The sequence below is a fragment of the Filicampus tigris genome, chromosome 11, assembly GCF_054856515.1.
Source record: "Filicampus tigris isolate MCC_2025a chromosome 11, RoL_Ftig_1.0, whole genome shotgun sequence".
Lineage (NCBI taxonomy): Eukaryota > Metazoa > Chordata > Actinopteri > Syngnathiformes > Syngnathidae > Filicampus > Filicampus tigris.
The window spans coordinates 8,833,137-8,847,516 of NC_141227.1; the positions used below are offsets into that span (position 1 = coordinate 8,833,137).

Consider the following 14,380-nt stretch of genomic DNA (forward strand, 5'->3'; position numbering starts at 1 on the left):
AACAGGAGGAAAAACATCCTTACTGTTGCTTTAATTCATACAATTGTGTTCAAGTTTGTACATTTGGTAGAGAGCGTGGTGTGGAACACTTTAAGTGGACTTTAAAGTGTTTCACACATTGTACTTTATTAGAGTGATGTTAAATTGCAAAACAAACAGTTGGAGAGCTTGTCTAGAAAAACACTTTGTAGTGTGGATAGTACTTGCAGCGGCAGGAGGGGAAGACACAGCATCAGGGAAAGATGGCTTTCTTTTTTTTTTTGAGGAGGTGAGATACTGTAATTATTTAACACAATTCAATGCAATTTCCATAACAGTCCATAATTTTGTGGATTGCATCCTCCATCAATCCACTCATGTTCTACCACTTATCCCGTTCAGGGTCACAGGTGTGTTGGAGCCTATTCCAGCTGACTTTGACAATCATCCACGTTCACATTCACAGCTATGGACAAATTAAGTCTTTATCTGACCAAACATGCATGTTTTTAAAGGAAGTGTAGAACATACAAACTCACACAGAACGGTCAAGGAGGAGATTTGAACTGAGAACCTTTGCCTGTGAGGCAGATGTCCTACCCGCATAACATATTGCCTTCTTAAAGGTCAATTGTAAAATATTATGAAGCTACTGTATATTATAACAACAGCAAATTATTTCAGCAGCTTAGTGGGATTCGGACAGTGCTCTTGATTCAATGATGGTCACCAGTTTGAAGACAGCAGTACATTTGAACCCTGTTTAGCTGAACTACATGCAACTTCTATTTGGGGAGATTTATTGGTTTACATTTGAGGTGATATTGTGATATAGTTGTGCAATAACAGGTGGCCACAAGGATATAACAATACCCAGATTCCATTAGGCTTATTCTTCATAAATTTCCATAATCTACATATTGTTTCTGAATAAAATCTGAACCATACTTTCTGAAGTATGGTTTCACAAACAGAGGGGCACACCTAACTCATTGGACTGAGGTTTTTCGTTCGAATCTGGCTCCATGGGTTTTTTTCCGGATACTACTTTTGCCATTCTCTCATAGTCCCAAATCATGCATATTAGATTAATTGAAAAGTCTGTGTTGTCCTTGGGTGTGAATGTGAGTCAGAATGGTTGTTTGTCGATATGTGCCCTGCAAGTGGCGGCAATATTCATGGTGTACACTACTTCTTGCTCAAGGTCAGCTCTTATAGGATTAGAAGGAAGGATGTTTCATATACAGTATCTTCTTTAGAAATTCAGTACAAACAGCATTCATTGCATGTTTTGTAAAGATTAACAGTGTTCTTTTTTTTTTTTTTTTTTTACAATTTCAGCTCCAAAAGGACTGACTGTTTTCTGAGACATTCAAACATAACATTAACACGTGTGTGTGTGTATTTTTCCGGGCTATACTTACAATAACCTCCACTGTGACAGCGACAGTACTGTTGAGGGCTGCGTTTCCTCCGTCTTTGGCCATCACTGTCAGATGGATTGTTCCACTGGGAACCTTTTCGTAGTCCAGAGGCCTGGTTACACTGATCACTGATGAAGGGAGCGTGTAAGAGAAGGTAAGGCTTTCCATATTGGTGAATACTTTTTACAAAATTCTATCTAGGGGAATGTGTTCATTGATCCATCCATGCACTGATGTTAGATGAGAGGTCTGGTCCTTCCACATCACATTCATCCAAGGCACAATCATGTTCAATCAGAGAAAGATCAATCTGTTCTTATATAGATGGATACCATAGAATTGTCCTATATCGGATGAATTAAAATCTTTGGTAGCTCAGTAGTGTAGCACACACCCTGTTTAATGATGTCTTGATTACAGTATGTCCCAACATTACCCTATAGGCTACTGTATATTTTATGCTCGAACTTGGCCTCATGTTTTCAGCACTAAGCACACCTGCATAACCTTCCACCATGATGATGCTGAAGTAGCCAGGAAAAGCAGAAGCTGATATGATGGTGTATGTGATGAAGTTGTTGGGAGGAGAATCCTCATCTGTTGCCTGCGGGCAAGAGAAGGTACAGAAGAAATCTATACTTATACATTTTGAGTGAGTGAAAAAAGAATGCAGAAAAAAAACCTCAATCAGTGCCAGCATGTTATTGTCAACATTTAAGCTGGTTCTGGCTATTAGTACCAGGATATCCAAACACCAACTCCCCTAAAAGCTGGCCAAATGAAATGTTTCCAAGGCTAATCCACAACATTAAGAACAACGATAGGACTCCCTCATTATTTTGTTGTTGGCTGGACTTAGTCATGACTCTTCCAGATGTTTCCAGTGTACTGGATGTCACAGGCGTCATTCTGTTGGGTAAGTTGTCAAATCTTCTGGTTACATGCATGAGCCCACTCTTTCATTTAAATCTCCTTTAACAAGGATAACCATTTGAAGCAAAACCCTTCTAAGAAAACAACAGCCAAGTCTGTCTGTGTAGCACATCACTTCTGGTATTTTTACTACCAACCAATTTTGACAAAACTTTGTGGAGGGGTGTTGTGGCTCTTTTTGCTTGTCGAGTTGGCCACCCCTAGTCTAGCACATGGGGTCTGTTTCAGGGCAAATTGCTGACCCAGCGTTTGGTGACATGTGGCTTCCCAGTTTTTCCATTAGGGCAGCTTATTAATATCAGAAGCATTTAAGGTTAGTTTAGACTAATCAAACACAGTGAGCCAGGCGTTGGACCAAGTAATCGCTTGAAGTCCTGCAGTGTAAACACGAGCTGCCACTGTGCACTGTGGAAGGAAAAGCCATCGCTGGACGCTCCGTTACAAGCAATGTAATAGGATTTCTTGAGGGCACAATCAAAGGAAGTGCTGAGCCATTAGTTGCCATTGTGCCTGCGCACCTCTGGCTTTTGTGTGGCAGTGACGAATAGCCAATACACCAGGTCAGCCTGATCTTCTTGGATACAGTGCACATGAGCACAGAACTACATGATTATACAACACAGAGGAAAACAAGGAACTAGGAGCGTGAAAACATCAAATGTGAACATACTGTATATTGGTGTCTGAAAATATTTCCACATCAATAAGGTATTTGATTACCTATGAGTGACCGATAATATAGACGATTAATACTACTTCTAAATCGCCATCCTTCTCCTGTATTCATCATTAGTAGTTTTTAAGCCCTCACCCTGACTCGGGCCACAGGTTGGACAGCCTGTTCGTTCTCTCTCAACGAGCCTACATACACCTCCTTCTGGAAGAGTGGCGCGTTGTCGTTTACGTCTAACACGTTGACTCGGATTCTCCCGGTGGTCTCCTCCCCACCTCCATCCCTCGCCAACACAGTCAGTGTGAAGCGACGCATTAACTCATAATCCAAACTGGCCCGCAGAATCACCCAGCCTGTCTGAGCATCTAAGGAAAACCTGCAAGACAAGACACATAATTGGCTCGGAGGTCCCGGCAGTGGAGACATGCATCACAGACCTTTTTTTTTTTTGTGGACATTAAATTTCGTGCTTATTCTAACAAATTGCGTGCACCGTTGGTTGACCATGTTGCGCGTGATCTACCAAGATTGCGATTCCTTACTAAGATCCCAAATAGTCGGCACTAAATTGCATGTTCACTAACTCTAAGAGATTGTGCGCTGGCAAAAGGTGTAGAGACCACTGTATTTAAAAAGAGGGATTTGTGCTTTAGGTAGCTCTGATGATTTTTACCATTTAAAGTGCTGGAATTGGAAATGTTGTGGAAAGAGGGAAACAAACACTACTGAATTTCAGAAAATAAATCAATTGCTCAGATAATTTTGGAAAAGCAACCACATATAATCCATGTTTTGATTTAACTCATCCCGAATGCTTGCCATTTAGACAACTGTATGGGCCCATCCCATGTAACACTGCTTTTAACACTGGGACAGCACACCCTGACATCTGCTCTGAAGAGGCCAGCACCAATTGTCACGGTGCACTGAAATGACCCAGACACACGGAAAGAGTTAGAATACATTTTGTCATAGGTGATATGCCACGACTGCTTCTTGTGACTGGCTCCAAGTCAGCCTTTAGTTCATTCATAGCTCTAAAATTTCATCACTGAATAGCTACGTCTCAATCGTTTTTCGTGGCATTTCAAAAATGTTTACACGAGAAGAAAAGATCCTACCCCGCCTCTTTTGATTTTGATTTCCAATTTCCTCTGCTATAGCAGAATTAAAGAAATCATTTATGATGATGTGAAGTGTATTTGTAGATTAATCTTACTGGTCTGGCTCATCGCTGAAGTAGTAACGTACAATACCAAATGTGCCAAGGTCCCCATCTGTGGCCTGGAACAAAAAAAAGAAAGCAGTTGGAAGAACCATTTGTGATTGTCATCAAGCAATGCATTTCTTTAAAAAAAATAGTGGATGATGACACAGCAAGCCAAGCCAGGTTTAGTATTTGGTTCATAATTTGTTCATAACTAGACATTTTAGGACATACAGAATGCACCTGCACAAGCTGTGTGGGCTCTCGCACAATTGTGAGTCAACAAATGTCACACACACAGTGGATGTGGTGCGGGTATTCTGCAGACATGCTTTATTTTGCCATAATTTCAGAGCAAAAAAGGATGGAGGACCTACAGCCCCTAGGCTACAGTATATATGCCCTGTGAGATCATAAAAAAACAAAATAAAACCTCAGAGGAACTTTTCCAAAAGGCCTCAAAATATTTAACCCGCAATGGCTCATAATATGTAATAATGAACATTTATTTGATCGTCGCTTCATTTTTGGTAACAGAAAAAAAAAAAGTAGTATATGCTATGACCCTCAGAGGGTTATATATACAGTGTATATTTGTATGTATATACATACATATATATATATATATATATATATATATATATATATATATATATATATATATATACATACATAAATAAAAGATACGGCTAAAAAGGTTCCCCACCTGAGTTTAGGGCATAGTACAGCATAATAATAAAAATCCATCCATCCATCTTCTATACCACTTATCCTCACTCGGGTTGCAGGTGTGCTGGAGCCTATAACAGTTGACTTCGGGCAGGAGCCAGGGGACACCCTGGACTGGTTGCCAGTCAGTTGCAGATTATAAACTTCAATTTAAAATCACTATCACTGTCCCAAGCACTAATAAGTGGGAAGGTTGCATCACAAAGGACATCCAGCATAAAAATGTAATCGTGCGGACTCGCTGTAATAACCCCTGATATTTGAAGAATTCTTGATGACCCCTACATTCTTGTGAGAAAAGTTGTGGTTATGTTCAAACTTTGTATCACAGTTCCAGTGACAGTGCAAAAGGCTGCAGCTATCATCGCTGTTTCCCTTCTTGTAAAGGGAAAAAAAGTCACCGCTCCACATCATTGTGGATAGTAAATCAATGTTTCTTTTGAATGCCCAAATTGTTGTCCAATGCACTGAAGCACATGCTGCAAACTTGCAAAGAAGGACACCAAATACATACAAAGCCTTTGGAACTCCAGTCAGGTTCTTTTATTAACCTCGGAGGCTTCTTCTCCTGTGAACTCATCCTTAAATGCAACTCATCTCCTTCTCTTCCTCTTTATTTTTGAATTTCTATTCATCCCTCCTTCCCCCACTACTCCTTTATCTTTTCCGCACTCCTTCTGTCTCTCCGCATTGCATCCTCCACTCCGCCTCTCTCCATTCTCCCCAAGCACTCCTTCTACATATCTTGTCTGCACACTCTTTCCCCTTGATGCTTCTGTCTCTCTTTTGCTCCCTCTCTCCCAGGTGAGTGACAGGCCCATAAGTGCTCCAATGATAGCAGTGGGGGTGTTAGCGTGACAGCTATCGAGGCGGCGACAGAAGCTCCTCTGGGGAGCTATAGTGCACCTCTTGCCTTAGCGACAGAGAAGGAGAGAGAAAGAGCAAGACCGAGAGATGGGTGCGAGGTTAAGACGTAAAGGCGATAGCCATCTTTTCTTTCCCTCCCATCAGTCATTAACTCCCATCCTCTGAACAATCAGCATAAAAGTGTGGACAAGTCACTTTGCCAACTGCAAGCCAAAGACTTTCAACTTTAGATGCATACAAGCCAATTTTAGATAGAGGTTGTAAAAATTGTTCCTACTACAACTTTATTGAACCACTGTGTATTATGTAACCATTTCTTGTTCTTATTCTATTGTAGACTAAATTCTCTTTCAACAAGGATTCAAATAATAGGTGGTGAATTATCAACCAATAGTTCATAAAATGATCTCAATTCACACATTTCAGTTGCACAGGTTCAAACAACAAACGTACAGAAGCAGTGAAGCAACTTTGGTTGTGTAGCCTCAGATTATTTTTAGATTTGTGTCTTTTTTAAATCCTATAAAATGGCTTCAAAATCTTCATGTCTTCACCCTTTTATGTATTCATTTCAAGCTCTAACAAGCTTTTCGCTGCTAAAATTAAAATGAAAGACTAACATCTCACAAGTTACACTTGTTAACAGGGGCGGAGCCATGGGTGGGGATCGACAGACTGCCCACCCAGTGAGATTCGTGAAAGAAATAGATACTTTTAAATTTTTTGTAAATTATTATAAAATTATTTTTCAATTTGTGTTTTGTTGTGTTTTTTTATTTTATTAAATATTAAGAATGGAATAATTGTGGTTGTTTAAGGAGGATCTGTCATGTCATGTCATCTTCCAAACCGCTTATCCTATACAGGGTCGCGGGGAGTTGCTGGAGCCTATCCCAGCCGTCAATGGGCGAAGGCAGACTACACCCCGAACTGGTCACCAGCCAGTCGCAGGGCACACATAGACACTGTCACTGAGCGGGAATCGATCCCACGCTGCCCGCACACAACTCAGGCGTGTGTACCACTACACTATCAGCGGACTTAAGGAGGATCTGTACTTCCTATTATTTAGTTTGTCATTTTATTTGAATATACGATGTGTCGGGACAGGAGGATTGTGCTCAGTGAGAGAAATATTCAGGCCCACCCTGATTTTTCCAGGCCCACCCGTTAGCCACGTTGTGGCTTTGCCCCTGGTGGAATTAATAATAATAATTAAAAAAAACGTAATAATCAAATTCTAAAAACTCTGCAGTCAAAGGACCACATTTTTGTTTCCTGCCAGTTTAAGTCTAATGCATGGGTGGAGTTTTATTTCTGGTGGTATTTTCTTAGACTTTGCACAGGTAGAAATGGGCATAAGGGGGCATTTGCACTGATCTGGACCATTGTGGAATGGGACTTGGCACGCTCACGACCAATCCTAGCAGATCCCCTCATTTGCGTTAAAATCAGAGCAGTCTCAGCGCACGCAGGGATTTGCATTGCGAAAAGAGGAATAGACTCTCTGGGGTCCGTGCATGACACTGTTGCACTGTGCATTTATATGGGTAAACTGTGAGAACTCCCCTCGCGGATGATGTCATCTTAATATTGGTGGCACACAGTCATGAGTTGGGATGCTATTAAGGTATTTTTGTGATGATAATGATTCATTCAATGAATTGATTTCTGCAATGATTCCGAGAGATTGTTGCACACTGTTATCATATCATACTTGGACAGGCGCATCATGGTCCCCAAAACATTAGAATAGTTAGACCAGACTTGCCAAAACTAAGATGCGCCCATTTTTACACCGATTGCAGGGGCGCCTGGCTACGAAAATAGGGCGCAAAGGGCTCTATTTCCTATAGAGCTTCACACATGTACATGACATTTTGGGTGGGAAGGCGGTCTCCAAGTGCCCACTTCACAGCGGTGATCAGAATTAATGAATATATCATGTCACTGTTAGGAACAATTACTGTGAAAACAATAAATGAAAAAGAAAAGAAACCAACTGGCCATTTCAATAAATGTGTGCTGTATATTATATTGAGAATACAGTAAGTCAGATTCCAAAATAAGATTTGATGATATTAGTATATGTAGATTACTTACACTGTACTTTGAACGTGACTATACTGTGAATGTCAAACGGTTAAATTATCTACTGCGCTGAAGTATTATAGTCAGCATTCTTTTTCAGAAAAGTTGTTAAGGAGTTGTGTGGAAAAAGTCAGTGAGCTGCTGATTGCCAATATAAACTCTAAAAACCCCCACAGGGCCTCAGGCACTAACTACAAAAGAGAAATTAGTTTTCAGTTGACCAGTTTGGTTAAATGATGTGTTTCTTTCCATCAGAGAGGGGAGGCCAGCAGGCAAACACACTTATAGTATGTGTGTACGTCTCACAATATATGAGTACCTGTGTATGTGTGAGTCCACACGCATGATAATGTTGGCACTCTGTGTGATCATGTACAGTATATGCCTGGCTGTAATGAGTGTGCATGCACATGTGTGTCCATGCGACTGTGTGTGTGTGTGTATGTGTGACTACACTGGCGGACTTGTATATTTCAAGGAGTATTCAGCAATATATTGTATGCAACCCATCAATTTACACTATAAACCCCATATTATAATTATTATTATTATTAATTTATTTTATTTTTTTTAATTATAACAATAGTAATTATTATGCATCCATTATCTAAAACCGCTTATCGTCGCAAGGGTCGCTATTTATCTACCGGTACTTAAAGAAAGAATGGTTGCACTTGCTTTGCTTGGGTCGTTTTCAGTTCCTGAAAACCACTGAGACAGACAATTAGACAGACAAGGTTTTGTACCTCAACTTTGATGCCTTAGCTCTGGCATTAGCAGCTCTATTGAATATACTATTTCTTTACCTTGACAAGACGATACATTCTTTACTGAAACTACACACATCTTTTGGTATTTTCTAAAAGCACAGGAAAACACTCATAACAACGGTAAAACGAAATCAACATCAGATGTGTCCTGACTGATCCTGGAATACTATAGGCCACTAAAAGAAGATGACTGTTCCTATGGCACTGAAAGACACAATTTTCTTCATTACAAAAGGTTTGTTGAGCAAAAAATAATGTATGAAGTGTATTTGTTTGCAGCAGCAGGGATTAAGAAATGAGAGCCAGTTGTACCCCATTCACAGGGAAACGCTTGTGGGGACAAAGAGAAAAGAAAGTTCTCAGTCTTTCAGGTGCCAAACCTGTTGTTAGACTCTGATGTAGAGAACGCTAATTTTGAACTGTTACCACATTGAGATTTTTTTAATATTGTTATTTAAATCAATAAATTGAGGAAGATGGATCTGAAATATGAACGGGCATTGGAGTCTTTATTTGACTACATTTGAGGTGATTCTGATTTTTATTTTTTACCCTTCTCTTTAGATGTCAACATTACAAATAATGTACTTTTGTTCATCTATCTATGCCAGCGACATATAGTGACAAGGAGAACATTAAAATGCTCTTTCGCTAGATGCAAGAAGGTATAATCAACCTGTTTATCCTCCATTTTTCATTCATACAACAGGATGATAGCTTTTTTTTCAAATAAACCGGCCCACACCTCACACTGAATAAGTACATTGGTCAGTAAATTAGATAAACTCACCATTATTTCAGTACATACTGTATACCTTTTGTGACGTTTTTGTTTGGTAGTGTGATATGAGATGTAAAATATGTTCCTTGACTCAGTAAACGTTGGGAAACATGGCATAATCCAAATTTTTATCAGTCTCTATGCAAATGCGACATGACAATCTTCACAGGTTAAAGACTACAGTTGAACAAAAACTCACATTGCCAGGAATACATACTGTTGAGAATGCACAAAAAAAGCTACTTTGGTTAAAGATCACATGTCCTAAACTAAGAGAATGACAAAAGACATAAAAACAATTTTCACAAACCAGAAAATGGTTTACATTTTGGTGTCGATTAGTTAGCATACATTTTGTCCTAAAGGTAATGATAAACCTGTTGGTACTTTGGGTGACAGAATAGGGCACCCTTAGTTTTAACCACCAGAGGTCCATTTTGTGCAAGGTCGGACGGAGGACGAGAACTCTTTTACAAAGGACGTTTTACAAGGACGAGGACGGATGGCGTCAGAGGATGATATTTTTTTTCTGAATAAGGACAGATGGACAAGGACGGAAGGGTACCCAGGTCGCGGACGGAGGACGGACCGGCAAAAAAGGGTAAAGTGCCCAGCTCTGTTAACCACCTTAACACTGTGGTCAATTCTGCCTTAATAAAGCTCAACTTTGACTGAGACTGTCAGACAGTAATTAATACGTTTATAATTGCCCTCGTAGTCCGCATAGGTGTTAAACTAGAGTACACCGTGCTGCAAGGTGTTAAATCATTGTTTTGCTCATGTGTTCACATGACACAGTGGCAGTGGGAAAATGTCCACTGTTAAGATTAGAAAGCTATAATTATTCTGAGCTCATGAGAAGTGGTAAAAAATAGCCTTTAACTCAGAAGAGAAGAAAAGAGGCACAAAGAAAAGGTGGGGGACTGTATTGGACGCACAAACTGGAGATCCAGTTTGAGCTGCCAGTGAAAAGGCTTAAAGCAGCTGGCAGCTCCGTGTTGCTGAAAGGCCTTCATCCTCCCCCTCTCTTTCTGCCTCTGTCCTCAATGATGAAGGAATGAGATTAGAGAGTTGCGACTACACTGAAGACACACGCTGAATAAAAGGACAAAGTGGCAGCAGCGGTATCGTTGAATGATGAGGGAGCATAACTGACGCCAAGACACGACATAGTCACAATAGACATGTTAACATGCAGCCATAACTAGGGCGGGGATGTTCTTTTCACAGAAATGTGCATTTAGTGACATGATAAAACTGCACATCATCCAATTTATCTCAAATGTATTGTATTCATGCTTGATATCTCGTCATAACAAATTAAATGTAGGCAAATTCAACATGTTCTTAGCCTATTTTTTTATCCATCCCCTTACAAGGGCTCTGTAAACCAACTTCCAGCCTTGTTGTATGATATCTATTCATTTTATTACTAATGGAAACCCTCCTTCTCACTGGCAGGTGTCAATTGTATATCTCTCTGATACACTGTCTTGACAGAAGTCACATGCACATCTCTCAGCCAAGCACCCAACCACCCAACCAACCAACCAACCAGCCAATGACGAAAAACAGTCAAGGTCCCCCGACACCTCTTCTTTCTGTCAACACACTTTGGATAATGCTATGCTTCCAATGTGTAAGAACTATTTGGGGCTCTTCCAGCGTGATCATGTCCCCGAGCATGAAGCAAAGTCAATAAAGGCCTACTTGGCGGAGTTTGGTGTGGAAGAATGTTTGAGGCCTCAAACACTGAAATATTGTTTTCCCAGAAAAAGTATCAACTGTTTTGGCAAGGGACTGATTTAATAATTTATTTACTTTTTAGTCCCTTTGGATGCAATAGCCAAGTGTACTATTATTTTATAATTTACACTATCCGGAACCACATAATCATGACCTTACCTAAGGACGCCAACATAACATTGAGACCACCACTCTATCTCAGAATTCAATTCAGTGTCCCTGGAAACACTTTCACTTAAGATTCTCTCTGTCAAATCTATAACTTATCAAGGAACTATTGTGAAAACACGCCCCCATCTTCTCAAGCTCGTCAATACCTTTTACTCTTTTGGCATTGCTCCCTGATCATTCAAATCTACTGTAAATAAATGACTGTTCAAGAAACAAACCTCAACTATGATGTCCTTGAGAATCACAGACTGATTTCCAATCTTCCATTTCCAACCATCTCAAATCTAACCTTGGCTTTGAAACTTTTCAATTTGGCTTTGGGACACATCATAGTACCGAAACTGCCCTAAAAAAAATAACTTGAAACTTGTCCAGATGCATTTAGCAAGTCACAAAGTAATGTGAAACTTTGTGACTAAATATGCATATGCACGGACCAATCAGACTCCCTTGAGGAGAGGCAACATCTATGGACGTGGTTGAGAAGCTACTAAAGTGACTGCAAAACTGTACGCTTGTAAACCATGGTGACCCACAAAGAGCCCCAAAATCAGCCAAAAAGCACTCACATTCTAATTGTAAAACAATGAAAATGATACAAACTCTCTGTAACCCCCCTCTGCAAAATCCCGCCGATTTCTACAAACATTAGCGGCTGGTAATGTCTAAAATCTCAAGAGTAAAAAAAAAAAAAAAAAAAAAAAAAAAGACAAAGAGATGAAGTGAGAGAGGAACAGATAGAGACAAAAGAGCAAACCACAATAAATATTTATACTGATAAGTAACACTGCAAAGCATGAATATTAAACAGCCGTGTTTGTGTGTACTTATGTGTCGGGTGTAAGTGTCCACGGGGATGCAGGAGTGGGCCCTACAAAATGCATCAGCTACCGTTGTACATCAGCTCTGATCAGATGAGCAATGAATATTAACCCAAAACAAGCCTTTCAGCAACATTATCAGATTGCTTGTTGGGCACTTTTGAGAAGAGCTGGCAACAACATGCATAATTCCAATTAGCATAGGTATAAAGCATTGTATAAACATTACCCAGATTCCATCCTATTGAGAAAATTCCTCTCTCTCTCCACACCACCAGGCCGGTTCTCAGCAACAGAAATGCACACACTTCTTGAGAATAATAACATTCACTGTGAGGTAAAAAGAGCAGTCTTGTAGCATATGGCACTTATTTTATGGCTTGCTTTATACATGAGGTGCACATTATCTACAGAGGACACTTGATCGACAGGTGCAATTTTCATATGAATTCTTAAATTCAAAAATACTTAACCATGTTTACCAATTCAAACCAATCTATGCTCAAGCACTACAGTTAGAGGACAGATGTCACCACTTAAAGTGGAAATCAATCCAAACATATTCTTTTCAAGAGTATGTTCTCAGAAGGCCCACTAGTTGAAACACGGCATTTTGATTAATATTGCGTTTATGGAATATGAGTTAAACAGCAAAATCCCTTTTTAGCCATCTCAGGGAGCGGCCATTTTGTCATTTCTGTCGACTGAAAATGACATCACAACTACTCCATCCATCCATTATCTATACCGCTTATCCTCACAAGGGTCGCGGGCGTGCTGGAGCCTATCCCAGCTGTTATCGGGCAGGAGGCGGGGACACCCTGAATTGGTTGCCAGCCAATCGCAGGACACACAGAGACATACAAACAACCGCACTCACAATCACACCTAGGGGCAATTTAGAGTGCCCAATCAACTTACCATGCATGTTTTTGGAATGTGGGAGGAAACCAGAGGACCCGGAGAAAACCCACGCAGGCACGGGGAGAATATGCAAACTCCACACAGGGAGCCGCAGCCGGGATCGAACCCACGACCTCTGAACTGTAAGGCGGACGTGCTAACCAGTCGACCACCGTGCCGCCTGCATAGAACATATTCTTGAAAAAAATATATTTGAGTTGAGTCCCCCTTAAGCATCACAGTGCAAGTGTCAAGTGGTCCAATATGTTGCAGAAGAGTACGTAATCTCCGCTAAGACAAAGAATTTACATTTCAGCTATTTTACAAAGTCATGCACTAATTTAGACAAGTATGTTGTTAAAAAAGGGGCCATCACAGACCACTGATCATGCATCCCTGACAAGACTCATAACATACTGTAGTCTTTATCATTAATTGTTTGCTACATGATTCTTAGTATGGTTTGAGGCAGATACCGTATGTCTCTATCCCAGGTAAGACAAAACACAACAACAAAAAATGCACTAGACAACAAAACCAAACACGATTGCAGACATTACGCCCACTTCCAGGTTTATAGCAATGAAAGGCCATTTAGTTTGGCAGTAAGTCATTGCGTCAGTATTATGTCTGGACATGCAGACCATTAAAATGAGAGCACCATCATTGTTTTTTGTAATAAAAATCATCTGGTGGCCGTCTTTTGCCCCTCACAGACTTTTGATGCCTTTGGGTCTCTCAAGACATTTAGACGAGTAGAGAGAATGAAGCCGTGGAGGACAATGAATGGGACGTTACAAAGTTACATGGCGGATGGTGACAATACAGTCTCATTAACGTGAGGTTTATTTGAGAGCATAGTATGATAGACTTATACAACAAGTAATCTAAATCAAATTAGGATTTTTTTAAAAAGATAGTAAAGTAAAGTTATTTACGAGTAATTATTTTTCTTTTTTTTTTCACTTCTATATGAACTATTTGAGTTGCAAGGTCTTATTTGTTCAGCTCTGACTTTTTAATTTATTTTTGGGGTTTTGGCAGTGATGGCTGGTCATAAAAAAATGCATAAAAAAGGAAACAAAATAATAATATTTAGGAACATACAGTACAGTACATACATTTTTACATGACTAGGATAAACAGAATTAAATTGCTTTGTTCATGTGTTGTCCGATTAGTGTTTTCAGTCCAGTGAAAACAAATCTTTACCCATTGAGCCTGTTTTAATCGTACGTTTGCTATGGCTCTCTGTTTAACCACAAAACATTGTAAATATGATTAA

At 39.9% G+C, this 14,380-nt stretch overlaps 1 protein-coding gene across 1 annotated transcript in view; it reads right to left on the reverse strand.

Annotated features, from left to right (window-relative positions):
- The window catches only part of cdh23 (cadherin-related 23), a 183,499-nt gene that overhangs the window by 57,097 nt on the left and 112,022 nt on the right, over window positions 1-14,380 (reverse strand). The window contains exons 14-17 of the mRNA XM_086044818.1: window positions 4,229-4,293; window positions 3,148-3,385; window positions 1,902-2,007; window positions 1,404-1,531 (exon numbers count right to left, since the gene is read on the reverse strand). Coding sequence (XP_085900944.1) covers window positions 1,404-1,531; window positions 1,902-2,007; window positions 3,148-3,385; window positions 4,229-4,293 — 537 coding nt within the window. The remainder of the gene's footprint in view (window positions 1-1,403; window positions 1,532-1,901; window positions 2,008-3,147; window positions 3,386-4,228; window positions 4,294-14,380) is intronic.